The 21795-nt window shown below is 41.2% G+C and overlaps 1 protein-coding gene across 2 annotated transcripts in view; it reads left to right on the top strand.

Annotated features, from left to right (window-relative positions):
* The window catches only part of LOC143860298 (RNA-binding (RRM/RBD/RNP motifs) family protein), a 42202-nt gene extending 20748 nt beyond the window's left edge, over positions 1 to 21454 (top strand). The window contains exons 5-9 of one of the 2 annotated variants that reach the window (XM_077370870.1): positions 4662 to 4752; positions 4827 to 4902; positions 5708 to 5786; positions 20886 to 21043; positions 21103 to 21454. In XM_077370870.1, the coding sequence (XP_077226985.1) occupies positions 4662 to 4752; positions 4827 to 4902; positions 5708 to 5786; positions 20886 to 21023 (384 nt within the window). In that variant the 3' untranslated portion in view covers positions 21024 to 21043; positions 21103 to 21454. Of the gene's footprint in view, positions 1 to 4661; positions 4753 to 4826; positions 4903 to 5707; positions 5787 to 20885; positions 21044 to 21102 lie in introns of those variants that run through there. The other variant, XR_013239668.1, reaches the window with a different exon arrangement.
* The last annotated feature ends 341 nt before the right edge of the window (positions 21455 to 21795 follow it).

Genomic DNA, 21795 nt, shown 5'->3' with positions numbered 1-21795 from the left:
TATTATATGTGTGAAAATTACTATTTTTAATATATTTACTTAACTGTTTATTTTTTTTATTTATTAAATCCGAAAATACTGTTTTTAATATATATATATATATATATATATATATATATATATATATATATATATAGAGGAAAGTGTTGGTGAGCTTATGCTCACCAAACTTATGGTGAGCTTAAGCGCCCACTCACATGGGGGCTACTTTGTTAGGATGATCTTACATAGATGGGGTGTGTACCAAAAATCAGCTCCATAGGATCATCCTAACCCATCCATATGTGGAGGTCAAAATGGACAGACATTATTTGTCCACAAATCTGCCCATTTTTGTCCTCCACAAATGGAGGCGTTAGGATGATCCTATGGAGCTGATTTTTGGTACACACCCTATCTATTATAGGGCCTTGCAAATGAATGGTTTGGATCACCACAGAAAATGTGGGACCCATGTGATTGGGGCGCTTAAGCTCACCAAACTTATGGTGAGCTTAAGCGCCCAATCACATGGGGGCTACTTTGTTAGGATGATCCAAAGCATTCATTTGAAAGGCCCTTACATAGATGGGGTGTGTACCAAAAATCAGCTCCATAGGATCATCCTAACCCATCCATTTGTGGAGGTCAAAATGGACAGACATTATTTGTCCACAAATCTGCCCATTTTTGTCCTCCACAAATGGAGGGGTTAGGATGATCCTATGGAGCTGATTTTTGGTACACACCCTATCTATTATAGGGCCTTGCAAATGAATGGTTTGGATCACCACAGAAAATGTGGGACCCATGTGATTGGGGCGCTTAAGCTCATCAAACTTATGGTGAGCTTAAGCGCCCAATCACATGGGGGCTACTTTGTTAGGATGATCCAAAGAATTCATTTGAAAGGCCCTTACATAGATGGGGTGTGTACCAAAAATCAGCTCCATAGGATCATCCTAACCCATCCATTTGTGGAGGTCAAAATGGACAGACATTATTTGTCCACAAATCTGCCCATTTTTGTCCTCCACAAATGGAGGGGTTAGGATGATCCTATGGAGCTGATTTTTGGTACACACCCTATCTATTATAGGGCCTTGCAAATGAATGGTTTGGATCACCATAGAAAATGTGGGACCCATGTGATTGGGGAGCTTAAGCTCACCATAAGTTTGGTGAGCTTAAGCGCCCCAATCACATGGGGGCTACTTTGTTAGGATGATCCAAAGCATTCATTTGAAAGGCCCTTACATAGATGGGGTGTGTACCAAAAATCAGCTGCATAGGATCATCCTAACCCATCCATTTGTGGAGGTCAAAATGGACAGACATTATTTGTCCACAAATCTGCCCATTTTTGTCCTCCACAAATGGAGGGGTTAGGATGATCCTATGGAGCTGATTTTTGGTACACACCCTATCTATTATAGGGCCTTGCAAATGAATAGTTTGGATCACCACAGAAAAGGTGGGACCCATGTGATTGGGGCGCTTAAGCTCACCAAACTTATGGTGAGCTTAAGCGCCCAATCACATGGGGGCTACTTTGTTAGGATGATCCAAAGCATTCATTTGAAAGGCCCTTATATAGATGGGGTGTGTACCAAAAATCAGCTCCGTAGGATCATCCTAACCCATCCATTTGTATATATATTTACTATTTTTATTTTCTAGATTTATTAAATCTGAAAATACTAATTTTTAATATATCTTTGTAGCATTTAATTTTCTGGGTTAAATAAATTTGAACATCATGTTTTAAATAGATAATTTTCAACTGTTGGATTTTTTCCTTCAATTAATAATACGAAAATCATTATTTTTACCACAAATAAATAGTTAAATTTTTAGGGATAAAATTAAATATGGAAATCATGATTTTAACACATAATTCAACTGTTAAAATTTTAGGGATTAATTTAAGGGATTTTTGCAAAAAGAGTAACCTACGATTCGGTTTTTGCAAATAGAGTTTGCCAATTTGCAAAAAGAGGAATACCCTTTGTCCATTTTTTGCAAATGGAGTGAAATTGACGGTGACTTGAATGAATTTAAACAAAAGATGTATTTAAATTTCAAAATGATAATATTACCCTTTATTTATGTAATGTTAGGGGTGGCATTATGACCTTCCCACAGCCCTATGATTTTTAGAGTTTTTATATGGCGTAAGCTTGCATAGTTCATTATTTTTCAAAATGTACTATACCGTCCACACCATAGGATGATCCAAACCGTCCATTTGAAGGGCCAAATGTAAATACGTTGTGACCCAAAAATCATTTCCACATAGGATGATCTTAGCCTTCCGATCCATAGAGAAGCTCCATGTTTTGGAAACCTCTATAGATCGAAAGGCTACAATCATCCTATGGAAATGATTTTTGGGTCGTAATCTATTTACATTGTGACCCATCAAATGGATGGTATGGATCATCATATGGTGTGGGCCGTATAGTAAAGCTAGGATTATCCTATGGATGGCTAGGATCATCCTATGGAAATGTTTTTTCAGGCACAGCCTATTTACATTGTGACCCATCAAATGGATGGCTTGGATCATCCAATGTTGTGGACCATATAGTATTAGTAAGGCTAGGATCATCCTATGGAAATGATTTTTTGGGCACAACCTATGTACATTGTGGCCCATCAAATGGACGGTTTGGATCATCCTACGGTGTGGTCCGTAAACTACTTTTTGAGAAATACTTAACTATGCAAGCTTACACCATATAAAAACTCAAAAAACCAAGGGGTATGGGAAGATTATAATGCCACCCCTCGTCTTTTGAATGTTGGAAATGGGGCAAATATGGTACTAGGCAGTACTCTGCACTATTAACCCCAACTCCGTGTTACTTGTACAGTAATTAAGGTCTCATGCACAAATTTTTATTAACAAGCTTGTAGATGATCCCTCGCAAATGTAGACAGAAATAGAATTGGGTTTTACGTTTTGGGAGTAAATGGTATTTTTGTCCTTTTTTAATATTGAAACGGCTGCCGTATGCTTTCCGGCAAGAGATATTCTGTTTGCAAAATCTGGATAAAGGGTATTCCTTTTTTTGCAAATTGGCAAACCATGTTACTCTATTTGCAAATACTACATAGTAGGTTACTCTTTTTGCAAAAACCCCTATTACGAAAATCATGTTTATGTGTCCTAGAATTAACAAAAATCATGTAGATTATTCATAACTTGTCAAAAACATGGATTGAAATCCTAAATATTTTGTCAAATACACTTTAGAAAGAAAAAGAAACGATTTGGGCACTTACCCGAACAAGACTAAGGCCACAAAACTCTTCTTCTTCTTCCTCTCTTTTTCCTTTTTTCTCTCTTTTCTTCTTTTTCTCTCTTTTTCACTTTTTCTCTTTTTCTTTCTCTCTTTCTTTCTTTCTCTGTCTACTCACATTTTGGGTTGGAGACTGTGCGCACGTTTTCCCCTTTGTTGGAAAAGGTGAGCCTCATATATATGTAGTATTCATTTCCTTCTCATTTTCTATTTCTTTGATTAATTTTCTTCTTTTTTTTTGTCATGCTCCTATTGGTTAATAAGAAGAGTTTGATGTGGCTAGGATTTCTCAAAAGAAAAGACACTAATTCTATTCAAACTAGGGATTTTAATTAAGCTAATGGGCCCACTTACTATAAATTATAAATAGTAAAAACTGACTTACTATTTATAGCAAGCACATACTTACTATTTATAGTAAGTGTGGAATACTATTTATAGTAGGTTCGGACTTGCTATTTATAGTAAGTGCGGATTTACTATTTATAGCAAGTGTAAATCCGACGGTCCTAAAGGCTCAAAATTTAATCGGACTTGTTCGGCCGTTGATCAAAAGAAATATACTTACAATCTTTACTATAAATTAAAATAGTAAAGACCCTAGTGGGGTCGGTCTTTACATAAAGTGCAACTTCCTCTAGCCTTGTTCCAGCAGTTCCACTCCAAGCACTGTAGTATTTTCCTTGTTTACTGCCAAACCTGCCTCTCCGTCAATATATCTCAAACTACCTTGAGTTTCTTGGTTATGCATTGGATTCCCACAAAAGATAAGCGTATCATTGGTGAATTGGCGTTGATGTATTGAAGAATAAGCTTTGCCTGCCTTGAAACCTTCTACCAATTTTGGCATTTTCTGTCTTCTTGTAGCTTAAAATTAGAGTAATTGAAATGAATCAGCCCCTATAGAACATGAACATGTTGAACCCTATGCCTGAGGAGGGAATAGGGCCTCTAATGCCTAAAACACCGGAATCAAAGCCTCTAAAGTGTGCCTTTCATACTCTATACGCCCCGGCATCTAGTACTTGAATATACACCTTTCTTTAGACAGCTCAAGCTTCTGCCCTATAGCTGTGAACCAGATGGGAGTTTCGGAGTTTTTAATTTTTCTTTTCCACATTACAAGTGTGTGCCTGTATATGCTTGCACGGGTGAAGAGAAAAACAATACATAGAGGTCTAGTAATAAGTATGAACTATAATTCTCTGTTGATGGTTGCATTACAACAATAATATCAGATCAAAATTAGAACACAAACACATGCAACTCTTCTTTTTGGAAGAATCAAGTTTCTTGGCTTTTGGCTCAGATAGTAGTATATTTCTCTGCAGTAGAGGCAGTTCCCTAGTTGCATTTATTTTTTTCTCTCGTGTGCAGGATGCTCACCATTCATTCATTGATGATAGCGAAATAATTGTAGATTATAATAGGCAGCAACTGATGCCTGGATGGATCCCACGAAGGTTAGGTGAGTAACAAGCTATTTCTTGTTGAAGCTTGGGCTTTCTTTATTGAATCACTTGAATTGTTTTTCTTCAACAGGAGGGGGCCTTGGTGGAAAGAAGGAATCAGGCCAGCTTCGTTTTGGAGGACGAGAAAGGCCATTTCGAGCTCCCCTGTATGAACACTCGTGCTTAGTATAATCTACATCGATATTTTTAAAGCATAGCGATTTTATCGCAACATTTTTATAAACATTTTGATAAAACAATAAAATCCTGAAATAATCCCGAGAAATTAAAAATATATTGATATTTTCATTTTCCGCCGTAATATTGCAATTCCTTAACAATTTACCAATTTCAACCAGCTTACGCACGAAAGTGAAAAGTGCTGTCTGAATTTATTTGAATTGGGAAAGAAAAGATGAACTAGATCTGTGGCTTTATGGACGTGACCATTAATCCTCCTGCAATGTGTTAGGCAACCATTGATTTGTCATGATTTCGAAGTTCCAAATAGCTTGTCATGCATGCCATTTTGATGTTCTTGTTTTTGTTAATTGTTCTTATAACCGAGCATCTGTCCTTTCCTTGAGCCTGTCCAATCTGCTGTTTATCTTGGTTTTCAAACTTGGTCTTTCTATTGAAAACCCAATTATTTTTGGAAAATTTTCAATGTCACATGAGTTGCCTGACTTTCCTACTTATCCCAAATCAGGGTTTGATATGGGGATTGTAAAACTAATCAATTTTGTTTGGTTTAGTTTAGCTACGTAAATACTAGAAGGTGATGGTCTTTTGAGGTTGTGGATGGACTGCACCTTACCTTTAAGGCCCAAATTCGTTAGACTATTTATCTTATTTTTTTCTTAATGATAAATAAATGCAGATTCTGCTTTGTATGAGTGGTGAATTTAGGATGGGCACTTTGTTCTTATGGAAGCATTATTATTGGTTCTCTTTTTCTGCTTATGTGACTAGGCGGCCGATTCCTTTTGATGATTTGAAAAGGCTTGGTATTCCCCCACCTCCAGAGGCACGATACATGCCGCGCTTCCAGGTATCATTCTCTCATTGTTGTCTTTTTGTTGATAAATAACAACTTTATTAAAATAAAAGTAAGCTTTACATAAGTGGCAGTATTATCCTATGCAAAATAACAGTTGAGCCATTAGGAGGGTCTCTGCAGCCTCATTTCTCTCTCGTGCAGTCTGAAAAAAAGTAACATCTGCCCCTTACTGAATCTTTAATACCCCATGACTATGTTCATCAATTTTTTTATTTTTTTAAAAATAATTTTTAATTGTTTATGAAAAGTAACATCTCTATATATTGTCGCCTAAATTTCTATTTATTCATCTCTATTTATTCTCACCTAATTTTTTTTTTTTTTGAGTAGTAACATCTCTAGTTATTGTTCATCAATCTTTAATACCCCATGACTATGTACATCAATCTCTATGTTCATCAATCTCTATGGACCAATAGTTTTCCTTGACACCCTTATCACCACATTTTGAAGTTCTCCCTCCACCATAAATTTTGAGTTGTCGCCTAAATTTCTTCTAAAGCACCTAAGTCTGTCCAATAATTCCCTAATTGCAGCTTCATTTGATCGTAGAACCTAATTGGACTAGAGAACGCTCTTCTTCTCGAATTCTTCAAATTTCTCCTTAATCTGGCCCGCTACAGATTTGCCTGTTGAGTTTCCACCACACTTAAGCTTAGTAGAGTCAATAAGTAGATGTTTTCTAGTTATAACTTTCTTTTCTTAGACCACCATTTGCTACTTCCATCCATTTGTCGTTCTAATATTGCGCGGTTGCGCCTTGATGCCCTAACCCTTTCCTCTCCAACAGCCCATGAATCACTAATCTCTTAATCCCATCCATTATCTTTGGTGTATATCCAACCTTGTAATTGAGTATCTATTTCCTTTTCTACCTTCCGAGTTCCCCAAATGATAGCTATTGGGATTAGCTTCAAAAGGATGCATTTGTTGTGCTGAAAGATCCTACCATCCAAGTCCATTCGTTGTAATGAAAGGTCCTACAGTCCTTGTCCCAATCCTCAAAGTTGTCACGACTCTCCTAGGAACACTACCCATTCATTCCCTCATCTTCACCATCATTATCTTGCAAAGAGAGACTTGGGCTTTGGTTGCGACTTGCGACCAACTTTTTTTTTTTTTGGGAAGCATCTAGCTTCATATGCAAAAGGGTGAGAACTGAGAACCAACCTTGTAATGAAATGTTTTCTCGATTTGTCACAATTAGCTTGTTATCACAATATCATAGGTACTTTGTTAAAGCGCATAATTTGTGTTCAACTTCAAGTCCATAAAATGAAAATTCAGTTTTCGGTCCTGACTTCAATCCCCATAAAAGTGGAAGTACTTCGTCTAAGTCTATGGAATTCCATAAAAATCTTGTAAAATTCATGTTAGTTTATGGAAGTCCATCAAAATTATGGAAATTTGAGATAAAACTTCAAGAAATACTAGAATAAGCACAAATGTGCTCCTAGAAACCGTCACATAAGCAAGACAATAATCCATAATGGTTTAGCAAGTTCAAACACCTAGTGACATGCATTGTCGCGCATATGAACAATAAGGTTCATTCTAAACATATATATTTCACATGTTTTGAAAGCTGATGATCTTGTCAGTTTTTTTATTACTTTTTAACTTATCTTATTAGTGGAATGAACATTAATATTTCTCGGCATATGAGTTTTTTGGTTTTGTGGGTGCATAGTATTGAATCAAACTTTGGATGAAGTTAATATGGACCTTGGTCATGCCTTGTTGGTTCTGAACTTTGACCAAAGCTACATTGGTGAGCCTGTTTGCCCATTCATTTCAGGTTTTAGTTGAGGGCACAGCCAACTCACAAGTTAGAATGAGTGGAGCCAAGTGTTACGGACCTTTGGTTTGGGAGCGAGGTCCGTGCGGCACTTGTGTTGTCTCACGACAAGCAAGTAAGCCTGGCAAAGTTACGAGCATCAAACATATAAAACAAATACAAAAGGAATGCTAAGTTTCCAAGCACATACAAATAATAAGGTACATGAGTAGACAAATGTTAATCTTTATCGATGATTCTTGAACAAGTTACAATAGGACTATGCCAAAAAGGTCTACAACTCCTAAGGGTCCCCTATCACCCGTTGACTAGAATGGAATCCCTACCATGATATGCACTAGCAATGCACTACTCGGTGGCCAACCAAGATCTCAGGGTAAAGAGCCTTAGCAACCAACTCCCTTAGCGGGGAGTGCCGACCAAAAGTGCTATTAGCTACGTGCCCCTGAGAATTTACATGATAGTGATGGGCTAATATACCAACTACGTCCCTACTACTTATTACATTGATAGACTAAGTCGCGGGCCATAGGCCATGCGAACAACGCTGGACAAAATGGCCCCGTGACACTCCCCCACCCAATTACGTCGACACCCTCGTCAACATTACGTCCATATAGGCACGTGCTTCATCTTCCGTGAGGTGGAGCTTTTCCTTGGATTCCCAGCTGGCTTCTGATTCTAGTAGGCCTTTCCACTTGAGGAGGTACTCTATTGTTGGCCTTTGAGAACTTCCTTGTGGCATGGTGTGTTCAGCCATGATGTCCTCAACTTCGCATGTGAAGGAAGTTGCATGTGGTTCCTCACGAACTGATGTTTTTCTGGTGCTGTCTTCCTTATCACGATACGGCTTCAAACAACTTGCATGGAAGACATGATGGATCTTTAGCTAGGAAGGGAGTTGGACTCTGAAGGAGACTTTTCCAACTCGTTCAAGGATAGGAAGGGGACCCTCATACTTGCGGACCAAGCCTTTGTGCACTTTGGTGAATTTGAGTTGGCTTGGGTTGAGCTTGAGCAACACTAAGTCTCCAACTTTGAAGTTCTCTGGCCTTCTGTTTTGATCTACCCACTTCTTCATCCTTCTAGATGCTTTCTTCAAGTAAGCTCTGGCGATATGTGCATTTGTGTGCCACCCTTTGGTCATATGATAGGCAGGGGGACTGTTCCCAGCATAGCCGGCTGCGATGGAATGAGGCGTAGAAGGCTGACGACCGGTAACCAGCTCGAATGGGCTCTGGTTGGATGCAAAACTCCTTTGTAAATTGTAGCAAAACTGGGCCACATCGAGTAAGTGGACCCAATTCCTATAATTGGCACTAACAAAGTGTCTCAGACACTCTTTAAGAAGGGCATTGATCCTTTCCGTCTGTCCATCGGCTTGAGGGTGTAGACTAGTAGAGAAGTTCAGTTTTGTCCCCAGCAACTTAAAAACTTTAGTCCATAGGCGGTCGGTAAACCTTGGATCTTTATCGCTGACAATGTTTTGAGGCATTCCCCAATATTTCACATGATTGAAGAAAAGCCTAGCTGCCCTTCTGCATTGCAATGCTGGGGTGTTGGAATGAAAGTTGCATACTTGGAGAATCTATCCACAACTACTAAGATGGAACCAAGCACTCCCACCTTAGGTAGATTAACAATAAAGCAAGGGAGACACTCTCCAAAGGTCCCTTCGGCACTGGCAATGGATCCAAGAGTCCCAATGGCTTATCCCTTTCCACCTTATCTTGCTAGCATGTGAGGCACGTTCGAACATACTCTTCCACATCATCGCCCATCCGGGGCTAGTAGTAACTACGTTCTAACAAGGCGAGAGTGCGATGAATCCTAGGGTGCCGGTGCCCTACCCACAATGTATCATGGCACTCCCTCAGAAGTTCCTTCCTCAGGTCACATGATCGCGAGATGTACATTCGACTCCGCTTGGTTAGTAGGAGACCGTCTTGAATCCAAAAACGCCGCAATTTTCCTGCCTTCACAAACTGCATGATGGTTTGGGTGAAGGGGTCTTTCTCAAGCCCTTCATGAATACGGTCTTGTAGGTTGCTCTTTAGTTGACATATGGAGTCATGTTCTTCCAATTTGAAGGCGGGCAACTCAACCTTTCGACTGAGTGCGTCTGCCACTTGGTTCGATCTGCCCGGTTGTATTCTAGAACCATGTCAAATTCTCCAAGGAAATCTTGCCATCAAGCTTGTTTTTGGGATAACTTTCTCTGGGTATGGAAATAGCTTGTGGCCACATTATCGGTCTTGACAACAAACTTGGAGCCAAGAAGGTAATATCTCCAAACTCGCAAGCAGTGCACTATTGCGGTCATCTCATTTTCTTGCACGGTGTACCTTCGTTCAGTGTCATTGAGTTTGCGGGTCTCATAAGCAATAGGGAGCCCTTCTTGCATGAGCACACCCCCAATAGCATAGTCCGAGGTATCAGTCTGGACTTCAAACGGCAAGGAATGATTCAGTAGCTGCAACACTGGCTCTGCCATAACAACATCCTTTAGATCCGGGAAGGCTGTGTTACACTTTTCAGACCATAACCACAGACAATCTTTCTTCAATAAGTCCGTCAAAGGGGCCTCTCGACTTGAGTATCCTGATATGAACCGCCGATAGTAGTTAACAAGCCTGAGGAATGACCAGAGTTCTCCCACCTTGGTTGGGATTTGCTACTCTTGGATGGCGCACACCATCTCGTCATCCATGCCAACTTCTCCTCCACCCACTTTGTGGCCCAAGAACATAATGCGTTCTTGAGTGAATGAACACTTTTCTAGCTTCACATAGAGTTGGTTATTTCTGAGTACTTCAAGGACCTTCTTTAAATGATCATTGTGTTCTTCTAGGGTGTTGCTGTATACCACAATGTCATCGAGGTACACCACTATAAACTTGTCTGGAAACTCATGAAGCAATCCATTCATCAAGGTACAAAAGGTCGTAGGGGCATTAGTAAGGCCAAACGGCATCACCAAGAATTCAAAGGCACCATATCTTGTTACATATGTTGTCTTGGCCTCATCTCCTTCTGCAATTCGCACTTGGTAATAGCCAGATCGCAAAACCAGCTTGGAGAAGTACCTGGCTCCTCCCAATTGGTCAAACAAGTCTGCAATTAGAGGGATAGGATTCCTATTCTTCACAGTCAACTTGTTAAGGGCCCTGTAGTCGATACACAATCGTAGACTCCCATCATGCTTCTTTTGGATTAGTACTGGGGCACCAAAGGGGGCCTTCGAAGGCCTAAGAAATTCTACTTCTAGTAGCTCGTCAAGTTGCCTCCTAAGCTCTGCTAGCTCTGGGGGTACGCTGCCAGGCTCTAGCTCGATTTTATGGTCCACTGCCCTGCGTGGCGGGCGCATCTTGGGTAGCTTCTCAGGCAGGACATCTTTGAACTCTTCAATAACATCTTTGACGCTAGGGGAATGAGGGTCTCCCCCACTAGTGCCTCTCCCATCTTTAAGGTTGCCACGAAGGTGGGTTCTCCTTTCTTTAAACCCTTCTTCGGCTGGAGGGCTGTTAAGTGTTCGACGTCTTTCCTCTCTTGTCTAATGGCAATAATCATGCAAGGTGTTTTTTCTCCAAACATACATGAAGACTTTAGGTAGGGCATTGGATTTGCTTTGGCCTGGTTCAGGAATTCTATCCCCAGAATGACATTGTAAGCCCAATGGTTTCCACCTTGGCATTCCCATCTTATTTTGATGATTCCAATACACAAGTGATTTATGATTACTAATGTGTTTGATTGTCTAAGTTGTAGATCACATTGGTGCTAAGACAACATTGCTTGGATTGAGGCCAAGAAGCACTCATTGGACCACTTCATGAAGGCCAAAGACATCAAAATCCAAGACAAATGAAGACTTGAAGAATCCATTGAAGATCAAGTTATATTAGATTGTATTAAGATCCAATCTTAGTTTTAGATTTGAAAGGCATAATTAAGTAAATAAACACACACCCTAAAAATATAAGTGATTGTATTTGTGGAGTTCCAACACCTTGGAACCCTCATAGCAATCCCATCTTGGTGTTAAGTTGGAAGCCCAAAAACAGAAATGAAAATCTGCTCAGACATAAGCTTCTCGGAACTCCGAGAGTTTTTCTCGGAACTCCGAGAATTATTCTCGGAACTCCGAGAAATGGTCCAGTGACATTTTTTCATCTTCTGTTTGAATACCCGGAACTCCGAGATTTTTTCTCGGAACTCCGAGAACACTACAACGGTCGGAAAAATGGCCGTTGGGAATTTTGCTGGAATTACCACAATGCCATTGAACGGTCATATTTTGGTTTTCCTTATATATATGGGCATTCCAAACATTACAATAATCAATCCTTACACTCTAAAAACCTACTTGAAGATCCTTAGAGTGAATCAAACTTGTTTATGCCTCTCATCATCTAAAGCTTAGGATTTGGATCATAGGCTCTATTTGTACATCTTCTACATTTTGTAAACCCTTGTGAGGGATTGTTTTTAGTTCTTTCCTTCTTCATTCAAGATTGTATTTGGGCGAGTGTTCGGAGAAGCGTAGCCCACTCTCCGTGGTGAAGATCGCCACCAAGGTTAAAGGCGGTTGGAATTTTGTAATCGGCACCGATCTTCGCCGAAGTTAAGAAGATCACATAGTGAAGCCATTAACGGGTTTGGTTGGTGGAGTGGAGTAGGCCTCATGTTTGGAGGACCGAACCACTTTAAATCTCGGGTGCAATCTCTCTTACTCTTGCTCTTTATTTTGCATTTGCACTTTAGATTTAACTTGCGTACTTGAATTCAATTGTTGATCTCTTAATTTCTAAAATTGGGTTTGAGTTTTCAAAAGAATTAAAACTTGTTATCAACCTAATTTCGCACTCATCATAAGTTGCCGTACTAGGGACCACCCTTGGAATTTCAGACATGAAAATCATCTAAGGGTGCTTCCATTAGATTGGTCGTTCCAGACCATACCCCAATCTTGATTGGTACACTCCTTGCTTTCTGAGTTGTGGGGCGGACCTCTGAGTTTACTGCTTTCATTTTCCAGTTATCTTTTTCGAGCTTCAACGCCAAACGTTTTGCCTCCTGTTCCGAGACAAAGTTGTGTGTATTACCTGTATCGATCATAGCCCGAGTCATCTTTCCATTGATGCATGCTTCAATGTACATCCAGCCCTTGGAAGAGACTTTCTTGGCACCTAGTCCCTTGATAGCAGTGCACAGGCTTAGGGCTGTCATCTTTGGTTCCTCCTCATTCTCTTCTTCTTCGCTTTGAGTTTGGGGTGAGGAGGTTGAAGCGAGCAAAGCATTGACAATCCGTTTTTGTGGGCAAAATCGTGTATAATGTGGACCGATGCATATGAAGCATGACCCCTACGATGCAGAACTTGATGCCTCATTGTATTGTCTCGGCCCTACTCTGGAATAGGTCCTCCTATCACCCCTTGGACCTTGGATCCTTCCTTTCGTGCTACTAAAAGACTTGTTAAAGGTATTCATGTTGTTGGGAGGCCTGTTCAAGCTGCTGGATGGCTTGCTGTTGAGGTCTTTCTTTCTGTTTGCTGCGTTATCCCCCACATGATCAAATAACTTTTCTGCTTCAGTCATTGCTGTGGCAAGGTTCTGAACTCCTCTTCTTCGGAGCTCTGTTTGGGACCAGGGCTTTAGTCCCTCCATAAATTGGAATAGCTTGTCCTCCTTTGACATGCTCTTTATATCGAGTATGAGAGTCGAAAATTGCTTCACATATTCCTGAATCGACCCGGTTTGTTGAAGGCGCCGTAGGTTCTTTCGGCCAATGAACTCCACACTCTCAGGCATGAATTGTGCCTTAAGTTCTTACTTCATGTCTTCCCAACTATCAATAATACATCGTCTCGCTTCAATCTCTTCATAGCGGGTTCGCCACCACAATTTGGCATCATCACTGAGGTACATACTGGCCGTAGTGACTTTGGCCTCCTTATCAAGGTGTGTTGTGTGGAAAAAGTGTTCCATATCGAACAAGAAGTTTTGTAACTCCTTAGCATCACGGGCACCGGCATAGCATTGTGGTTCAGGCACTTGCACCTTGCTACCCTGTCCATCACCGTGACCACCTGTGCCATTACCAATGGTCTTCATGAGTAAGTTCACCTGGACAGTGAGAGTCTCAACTTTCTTTTGAAGATCCTCCATCGCGGCCTGATTCAACAGCTCAGTAAGATCTTGGACTCGCTCTTGCACCTCTTCTATCATGCCCTTGGTCTCTACACCAAGGCCTTCTGTCATCTCAACAAGATTAAATTGCTGCTCCTCCACTGCTTTCACCCTTCCCTCAACACCAGCAATTTGTTCTCTTGTACTTAACGCCGGTGATGGTTCATTGACTGGTTCATGCTCATCACGGACCCGACTGGACTCTGCAAGAAGTGGTTGGGTGGCATTTCTCTTTGTCATTTCTGAATGTAGGTAGGAACTTCAGCTCTGATTCCAACTGTCACGGACCTTTCGTTTGGGAGCGAGGTCCGTGCGGCACTTGCGTTGTCTCACGACAAGCAAGTAATCCTGGCAAAGTTATGAGGATCAAACCTACAAAACAAATACAAAAGGAATGCTAAGTTTCCAAGCACACACAAAGCAATAGGGCACACGAGTAGGCAAATGTTAATCTCTATTGATGATTCTTGAACAAGTTACAATAGGACTATGCCAAAAAGGTCTACAACTCCACGTGGCACTAAAGGGAGGCTAAGTTGAGGGGACCTGTGACTCTGCCAAATATAAGGACAACACCAAAGTCAGTTTTGGCAGCTCCACGTGGCACTAAAGGAAAGGCGGGTAGAAAGGATGTTGTGGATTCTTTTAATTTAAAATCGGCTAAGGAGCTGAAGGCCCTAAAATTAAAGAATAGGTTCCTTAGGGCGGGTGAGAGCTCAGATGTACAGGGTACACGTGCGGGTAAATGCAAACTTAGAAGAGGTCTTGGGCCAGAACGCTCGTCTCCTTGGTAGCCGTGGCGGCTTATCAGCACTTAACAGGAAGATTAAGTATTTGTATCGAAAGAAGGAAGTTAGAAAGAAAAATCTTCACTCCGGAAACCACCATTACCTACAAATTTTGCAAAACTCCCCTAGTCCAAGTATGAATGAAAAAGATCGATCTGAGGATACAAGTAGTGTAATTAAAGGTGAAATTACTTTGGTGGATGGAGACCTTGAGATCCTAAAAAACCTCAAATATAATGAAAAGCTTGCGAGGAAGGAATCGCATACCCCTGGTGAGGTGTTAATTTCTCCTCTTAAGAAGCAGTGGTTGAAAGAACGGGCAACTGCAAATCAAAGCTCGGGATTGTCTCCTTCCCAGGTCACCCTGAATAGTGAGGAAGTGCTTCATACGCCTCTTCGAAATTTGCCCATTTTTAACAAGGTTTTAGAAAAGGAAAGGCGAACTTGAAGGCGTTTATGGGAAGATGAGAAACAACTGGCGATTGCAAGTCTGGAAACTAAGCGCGCGACCCTGGGTTCTGACCAGGGTCTGGGGCCAGGTATCCCCGAGGCGGAAGATGGTCAGCAATTAGGGCAGTCTAATGAATCCAATAGACGTGACAAAGGTAAGGGTGTTTTGATATCGTCTACTCTTCAAGAACCTGGGCACCCAGAATTGGTAGGTTTTAATGATTTCTTAGCAATTGGCGATGTGTTTGGGATCTCCTACCAGAAGAATCTAGGAAAGATTAGAAATGTTCCTTGCAATGCAAGCCAGAGTTGTAGATGATAAAATAGAAAGACTTAAGGAGGCTGAAACAGAGGCTGGATTATGCGATTAAAGGACCTACCTTGAGAGGGTGCTGAGATGTTCTGTTTTAGGGAATGTGTATTGTTTTCCAAAGATTTCATTTAAGGAGAATTGTGGAGTGGTATACTTGACTTCTGGTGGTAGACTATTTAGACAAGATGCTCCTGACTGATTTAATTATTTAAAGGTAGGCTGGGAAGGAAGCGGTTGCAGGAAATCAGAAAGTTTGTACTGAGATGGTGGAAACTGTGATGATGGCTTCAGTCCCATAGGCTGGAGGTAGGGCAATTGTTAGAAGGAATGCTTGTAAGGGTCAGTCCCTGTGTAGGTAAGTCAAGATTCTAGTTGCGTTGCAATTAGATGTAGGTCGACATTAGCTTGAGAGACCATGGTCTTTAGCTAGTGGAGGCACTCTAGTCTGGGAGTCTCTCTTATCGCTATAGTTAAGAAATTGAGGTTTGGAAAAGAGTATGGGATGAATGTCTTTGGAAATGCAATGGATAGTGTCAAGAAGGCATGATAGTGGAGGGAGGGAAGGGATAATTTTGGTTTTTACGTCCTATTTGTATGATATATTCTGTATTGGGTATGGGTATGCCCGTGCCAATATATACTTTAATTTCTCGTAATGCAGGCTGGGACCTTTGGTCCCGAATGCTTTTTGAGTATTAATGAAATATGCCATTTTTTTTAAAAAAAAGTCTACCATTAGGGAGGCTAGGTTGAGGGGGCAGAGGCCACTGGGCGTGGATCGGAGCCGGTGGTGGTCCCCATTTCAAATTTTGAATTGCCCATCTACCCCCCTATCCCCTCTGAGAAAGCCCCAGTGTCGTCAGAAAGTAGGGTGGCTAGGTTGAGGGGGCCTGTGAGCCTGCCATATGTCAGGAAATTAGTATTGGCTGGTCCCCAGGTAGAAAAGATGTTATAGACTCTTTTAGCCTTAAGTCAGCAAAGGAGCTGGAGGCTTTGAAAAATTAAAAAATAGATTCCTTAAAGAAGGTAAGAGTGTTGACGCGAAGGGTGCACGCTTGGGCAGGAAAGGCCTTCGAAAGGATGCTCATACCCTGGCTACCCGGGGTGGACTGTCAATACTTAATAGAAAGATAAAGTGTCTGTATCGAAAAAAGGAAGGCAGAACGAAAAAACGTGATTTCGAACACCACCACTACCTACGAATCCTACAAAACTCGCCTATTTCAACTATGTCTGCCACTGATCGATCTGAGGACACAGGCAGTACAGCTAAGGGTGTAGTTACCCTGGTGGATGTAGATGTGGATCTCCTAAAACCTTAAATATAACGAAAAGTTAGCGAGGAAGGAATTGCCTACACCTGGTGAGGTGTTACTCTCTCCTCTTAAGAAACAATGGATGAAAGAAAGGGCAGCAGCTAGTTGAGATTCGGGATTGTCTCCTTCTCAGGCCACCTTGAATAGCGAGGAAGAACTTCACACGCCCCTTTGCAATTTGCCCATTTTCAACAAGATTTTAGAAAAGGAAAGGCGAACCCGAAGGCGTCTGTGGGAGGAGGAGAAACAACTGGCGATCTCAAGTTTGGAAATTAGGCGCGATGCCCTGGGTGCTAACGCGGGGGGGGGGGGGGGGGGGAGGGGGGAGGTTTCCTTGAGTTGGAAGATGCTCGGCGATTAATGGAGCTTAATGCGCCTAGTAGAAATGATAAAGGAAAGGGCATTTTCCTTGCAATGCAAACCAGAGTTGTAGAGGAGAAAATAGACAGAGTCAAGGCGGTTGAAACATAACCTGAATTGTGAGAGTAAGAGAACTTATCTCGAGAAGTTGCTACGATTTACTGCTCCAGGGTGCCGGTATTGCCTATCAAAGATCTTATGTAAGGAGAATTCGTTAGTTGTGGATTTGTCTACCCGATTTCTGGTAAACACTATTTAGACGTGAAGTTTCTGTTTGATATAATTAATAGAGCCTGGTTGGGAAGAGGACGGCCGCAGGAAGCCGGGATCTTAATACAGGGGTCGTGGAATTTGTGATGTCGGTTTCAGTCCTACAGGTTGGAAGTAAGGTAACTTTCCAGAATGAATGTGTCGTAGGGGTCAATCTCTCTGTTAGGTAAATCCAGATCCTAGATGTGTTGAGAAAAGATTTAGTTCCTCAATAGCTTGAGAGACCATATTCTTTCGCTAGCCGAGGCACTTTGGGCTGGGAGTCCTTACTGTTACTAGTCACGAAAGGAATAGACAAAGGAATAGAGAAAAGATTTATGTGCAGATTAGTATCATCTGTAGTTCAAGAATTTTGTGTAGTACAATGAAGGAAAGGAATGGTTGGTTTTTTGTAAGTTATTTTGGCTACTCTGAAATTGGTTTCTGGTATGCCCGTGCCAATTCAACTTAATATTTTGTATTGCAGGATGGGACTCCTGGTCCCGAATGCTTTCTAAATATTAATGAAATTTGTTATCTTTCAAAAAAAAAAAAAGGTCTACAACTCCTAAGGGTACCCGATCACCCGTTGACTAGAATGGAATCCCTGCTAGGATATGCACTAGCAATGCACCACTCGATGGCCAACCAAGATCTCAGGGTAAAGAGCTTTAGCAACCAACTCCCTTAGCGGGGAGTGCCCACTAAAGGTGCTATTAGCTATGTGCCCTTGAGAATTTACATGATATTGATGGCCAATATACCAACTACGTCCCTACTACTGATAGACTAAGTCATGGGCCATAGGCCATGCGAACAGCGCTGGACGAAATGGCCCCGTGACAAAAGTTTCTACTGCTTCTATAGAGCATGGAGTTATTTTTTCTAATAATATTTGGATAACAAGGAAAAAAAAAAGATCAGTTGAGTTGAGTTGAGCATGTAGTTAGCCGACCCTAACTAGTTTGTAACTAGTTTGGGACAAAGGCTTAGTTGAGTTGAGTTTCTGTTTTTGTTCTTGTTTCTCCTTAATCTTGGTCGATGTGTGTTATCCTTGCTCTTTCTCAATAGGCTTGCTTCATCATTAAAAAAAAATGTTAAAGTAAAAGCAAATCAAATAAGACAAACTGACAGTGGAATATGCCTAAATTTATGGGATTCTTTGAGGTATCTTAGTTATACGTAAGACGGGGAGTCTAGCAACTTTTCCACCCTGCAATTTTGTGTGGTGCTTTTTTATATCACGACCACCACATTGCCTTAAAAAGAGGCTCCTTGTTTAGTTTGAATGACGTGGTGACGGTGATTATCCGGGTGAGATATTGTCTGGACTCTCATATTGAGATTGTGTGATAGTAATAGGTTTGATTAAGTACATTGAATAAATGACATTATTTCATGTATAGAGTAAAATGTTTAAGAGTATTTTATCATACAATTTGATTAAATTGAATTCATATTAAGGTTGGATTTAGTCTTGTTTAAGAATTGACTCGGCTCTCCACCTTTCTATGGCGCTGACTTGGATTTGGCATGACCGTGTTGACAAACTATCGCTTTTTAGGCCATCAGAAAAATGACTGCAGATCTTGTCCATGCGAGCCTCGGCGCAATGGTAAGGTTGCTCCATTGTGACCTGGTGGTCGTGGGTTCGAGTCACGGAAACAGCAGGGATAAGGCTGAGTACATCTAGCCCTCCCTAGACCCTGCAATGGTGGGAACCTCGTGCACTGGGCCGTCCAAAAATGTGGGCCCACATGATTTTTTAACGGGGCAGCGCGGATAAGCTCTCTGCGCTTTTGAGGGCAGAAACAGTTTTCCCATATATATATATATATATTTATATATATATATATATATATATATATATATGAGCATGCATTTGCTGCGCTCGAGCACAGAAACAGGGTGGGGCCACATTTTGGGTGGGATCCAAAGCATTCATTTGATGGGCCCTTTCATGGGTAGGGTGTCCACCAAATATCAGCTCCATTGGATTACCTTAGGGTGTCCATTTGTGGGGCAAAAAATGGACAGATTTGTGGACAAACAGTATCTGTCCATTTTTGGCCCCACAAATGGACACCCATTGGTGATCCAATGGAGCTGATTTTTGGTAGGCCCCCCCATCCATGATGGGGCCTTCCAAATGAATGCTTAGGATCACCCCCCAAAGACCCCACCCCCCTGTTTATGTGCTTGAGCGCAGCTAAGCCTAGCTTCGCTCGAGCGCAGCAACCCTTTTCTCATATATATATATATATATATATATATATATATATATAGAGAGAGAGAGAGAGAGAGAGCGAGAGAGAGAGAGAGAGCGAGAGAGAGAGAGAGAGCGAGTTGCTGCGCTCGAGCACAGAAACAAGGTGGAGCACACATTTTGGGTGGGATCCAAAGCATTCATTTGATGGGCCCTTTCATGGGTAGGGTGTCCACCAAAAATCAGCTCCATTGGATCACCTTAGGGTGTCCATTTTTGGCCCCACAAATGGACACCCATTGGTGATCCAATGGAGCTGATTTTTGGTAAGCCCCCCATCCATGATGGGGCCTTCCAAATGAATGGTTAGGATCACCCCCCAATGGCCCCACGCCCCTGTTTTTGTGCTCGAGCGTAGATAAGCTTATCTGTGCTCGAGCGCAGCAACTCTATTCTTATATATATATATGAGAAAAGGGTTCCTGCGATTGAGCGTAGATAGTTTATCTGCGCTCGAGTGCTTGAAAGAGGGGTGGGACCACATTGGGGGCGTGATCCTAACCATTCATTTGGAAGGCCCCATCATGGATGAGGTGTGTACCGAAAATCAGCTTCATTGGATCACCATAGGGTGTCCATTTGTGCAGGTGAAAATGGACAGATACTGTTTGTCCACTAATCTGCCCATTTTCCCACCCCACAAATGGACACCCTATCCATGAAAGGGCCCATCAAATGAATGCTTTGGATCCACACAGACACACACATACATACATATATATATATACATATGAGGAAATTGTTGGTGCGCTCGAGTGCACCAAGGGCCCAATCACATGGGTCCCACATATTTTGTGGTGATCCAAACCATTCATTTGCAAGGCCCTATCATAGATAGGGTGTGTACCAAAAGGTCCATTGAATCATCCTAACCCCTCCAAAAGTGAAGGGCAAAAATGGGCAGATCTGTGGACAAACAGTGTCTGTCCATTTTGACATCCACAAATGGATGGGTTAGGATGATCCTATGGAGCTGATTTGTGGTACACACCCCATCTATGCAAGGGTCTTTCAAATGAATGCTTTGGATCATCCTAACAATGTGGGCCCACATGAGTTTTGGGCACTCGAGCGCACTAACAGTTTCCTCTATATATATACACATACATACATACATACATACATAGGCTACTATCTCTGCACGACCATGTTTTGATAATGGGACTGCTCGCTTTGTTTTACACTCTTCTGATTAGCTGCTGAGAGCTTTTTTGGAATTGTAATATCCTTTGACAGCTGGTTGAAACATTTAAAACATGGGTCCGTCCCTTTATCAAAACATGGCCGTGCAGATATCAGTCCCCTATATATCATTTAGCTTCATTGTTATCAATGCCAACTATAAGTTCACTCTTGTACAGATTCCATCCCTGCCTAAGCGGAGAAGGAGCTCAGTGGAGAGGGATGATCGCTCTTATAAACGCCATAAACAGCATAGCAAGCATTCTCATCGACATGAAAGGAGGCGATCTTCGAGTAGAGATCATTGTTCTGACTGAACTATGATCACTGGTAGCAGGTACTCCTATTTTCTTTTTGTGGCCCCATTATTTGTCAGATTATTAATGGGTTTTACAGGTTTCAGATGAATCAAGGAGCAAAAACCCAATGGAAGCTTTCATTGAAAGTTTCTGAACTCATTATTGTTTCTGTCAAGTCATTCATGAAGATTATTAGTGCACAGCTGTGCTGAAAAGGAAAATTTTCCATTGTCATGTACTTCTCTCAATCTTTGTTGTAGAACTTAATAGCCGCATTCTGATAGATTTTGCAAGAGGTTTTGAGTTAGACAACTAGAAATGATGAGAGCTTGTTCAGTGATTTCTGTAAAGAGGTGAGTTTTAGGTTTTTTATTTGAACTTTTGATTTCAATATGTAAAAGATATAAGAATAAATTGAAGATGACTCTTTCGTTTTGTTTTTCTCTAAATTTTTTCCTGTCATGTTGAATGAGAAAACTTTTTTTGCTTTTCCATTTTTCCAACAAATGATACCCCTCTTGGAAAAACTCCAAGAAGTATGGCTTTCTTTCTTGAAAATTTAGTGTCGACCAGTATTGACATGTGAATATAAATGGCAATCAAGCACTGCCATGAAATGGAATATGTGTACTTTTATTTTCCCAATTTTTGGTGCATCCAAATGGACCTTATAGGGAGCGAAAGAGGAAATTTTGCCGGGCAAATTTACAAGCGCCCTTACCTAAGTAGTTGTTGGACTTGTACTCCCAAAAAATGCTATCAACAACCAATAGGAAGTCATTAATAAAAG

This window comes from Tasmannia lanceolata, unplaced genomic scaffold, assembly GCF_043159265.1.
Source record: "Tasmannia lanceolata isolate RefF3 unplaced genomic scaffold, GAP_Taslan_0.1 ptg000037l, whole genome shotgun sequence".
NCBI classification, from domain to species: Eukaryota; Viridiplantae; Streptophyta; class Magnoliopsida; order Canellales; family Winteraceae; genus Tasmannia; species Tasmannia lanceolata.
Note: the sequence above shows the minus strand (reverse complement) of the source record. Positions and strands in the feature narration are given on the sequence as shown.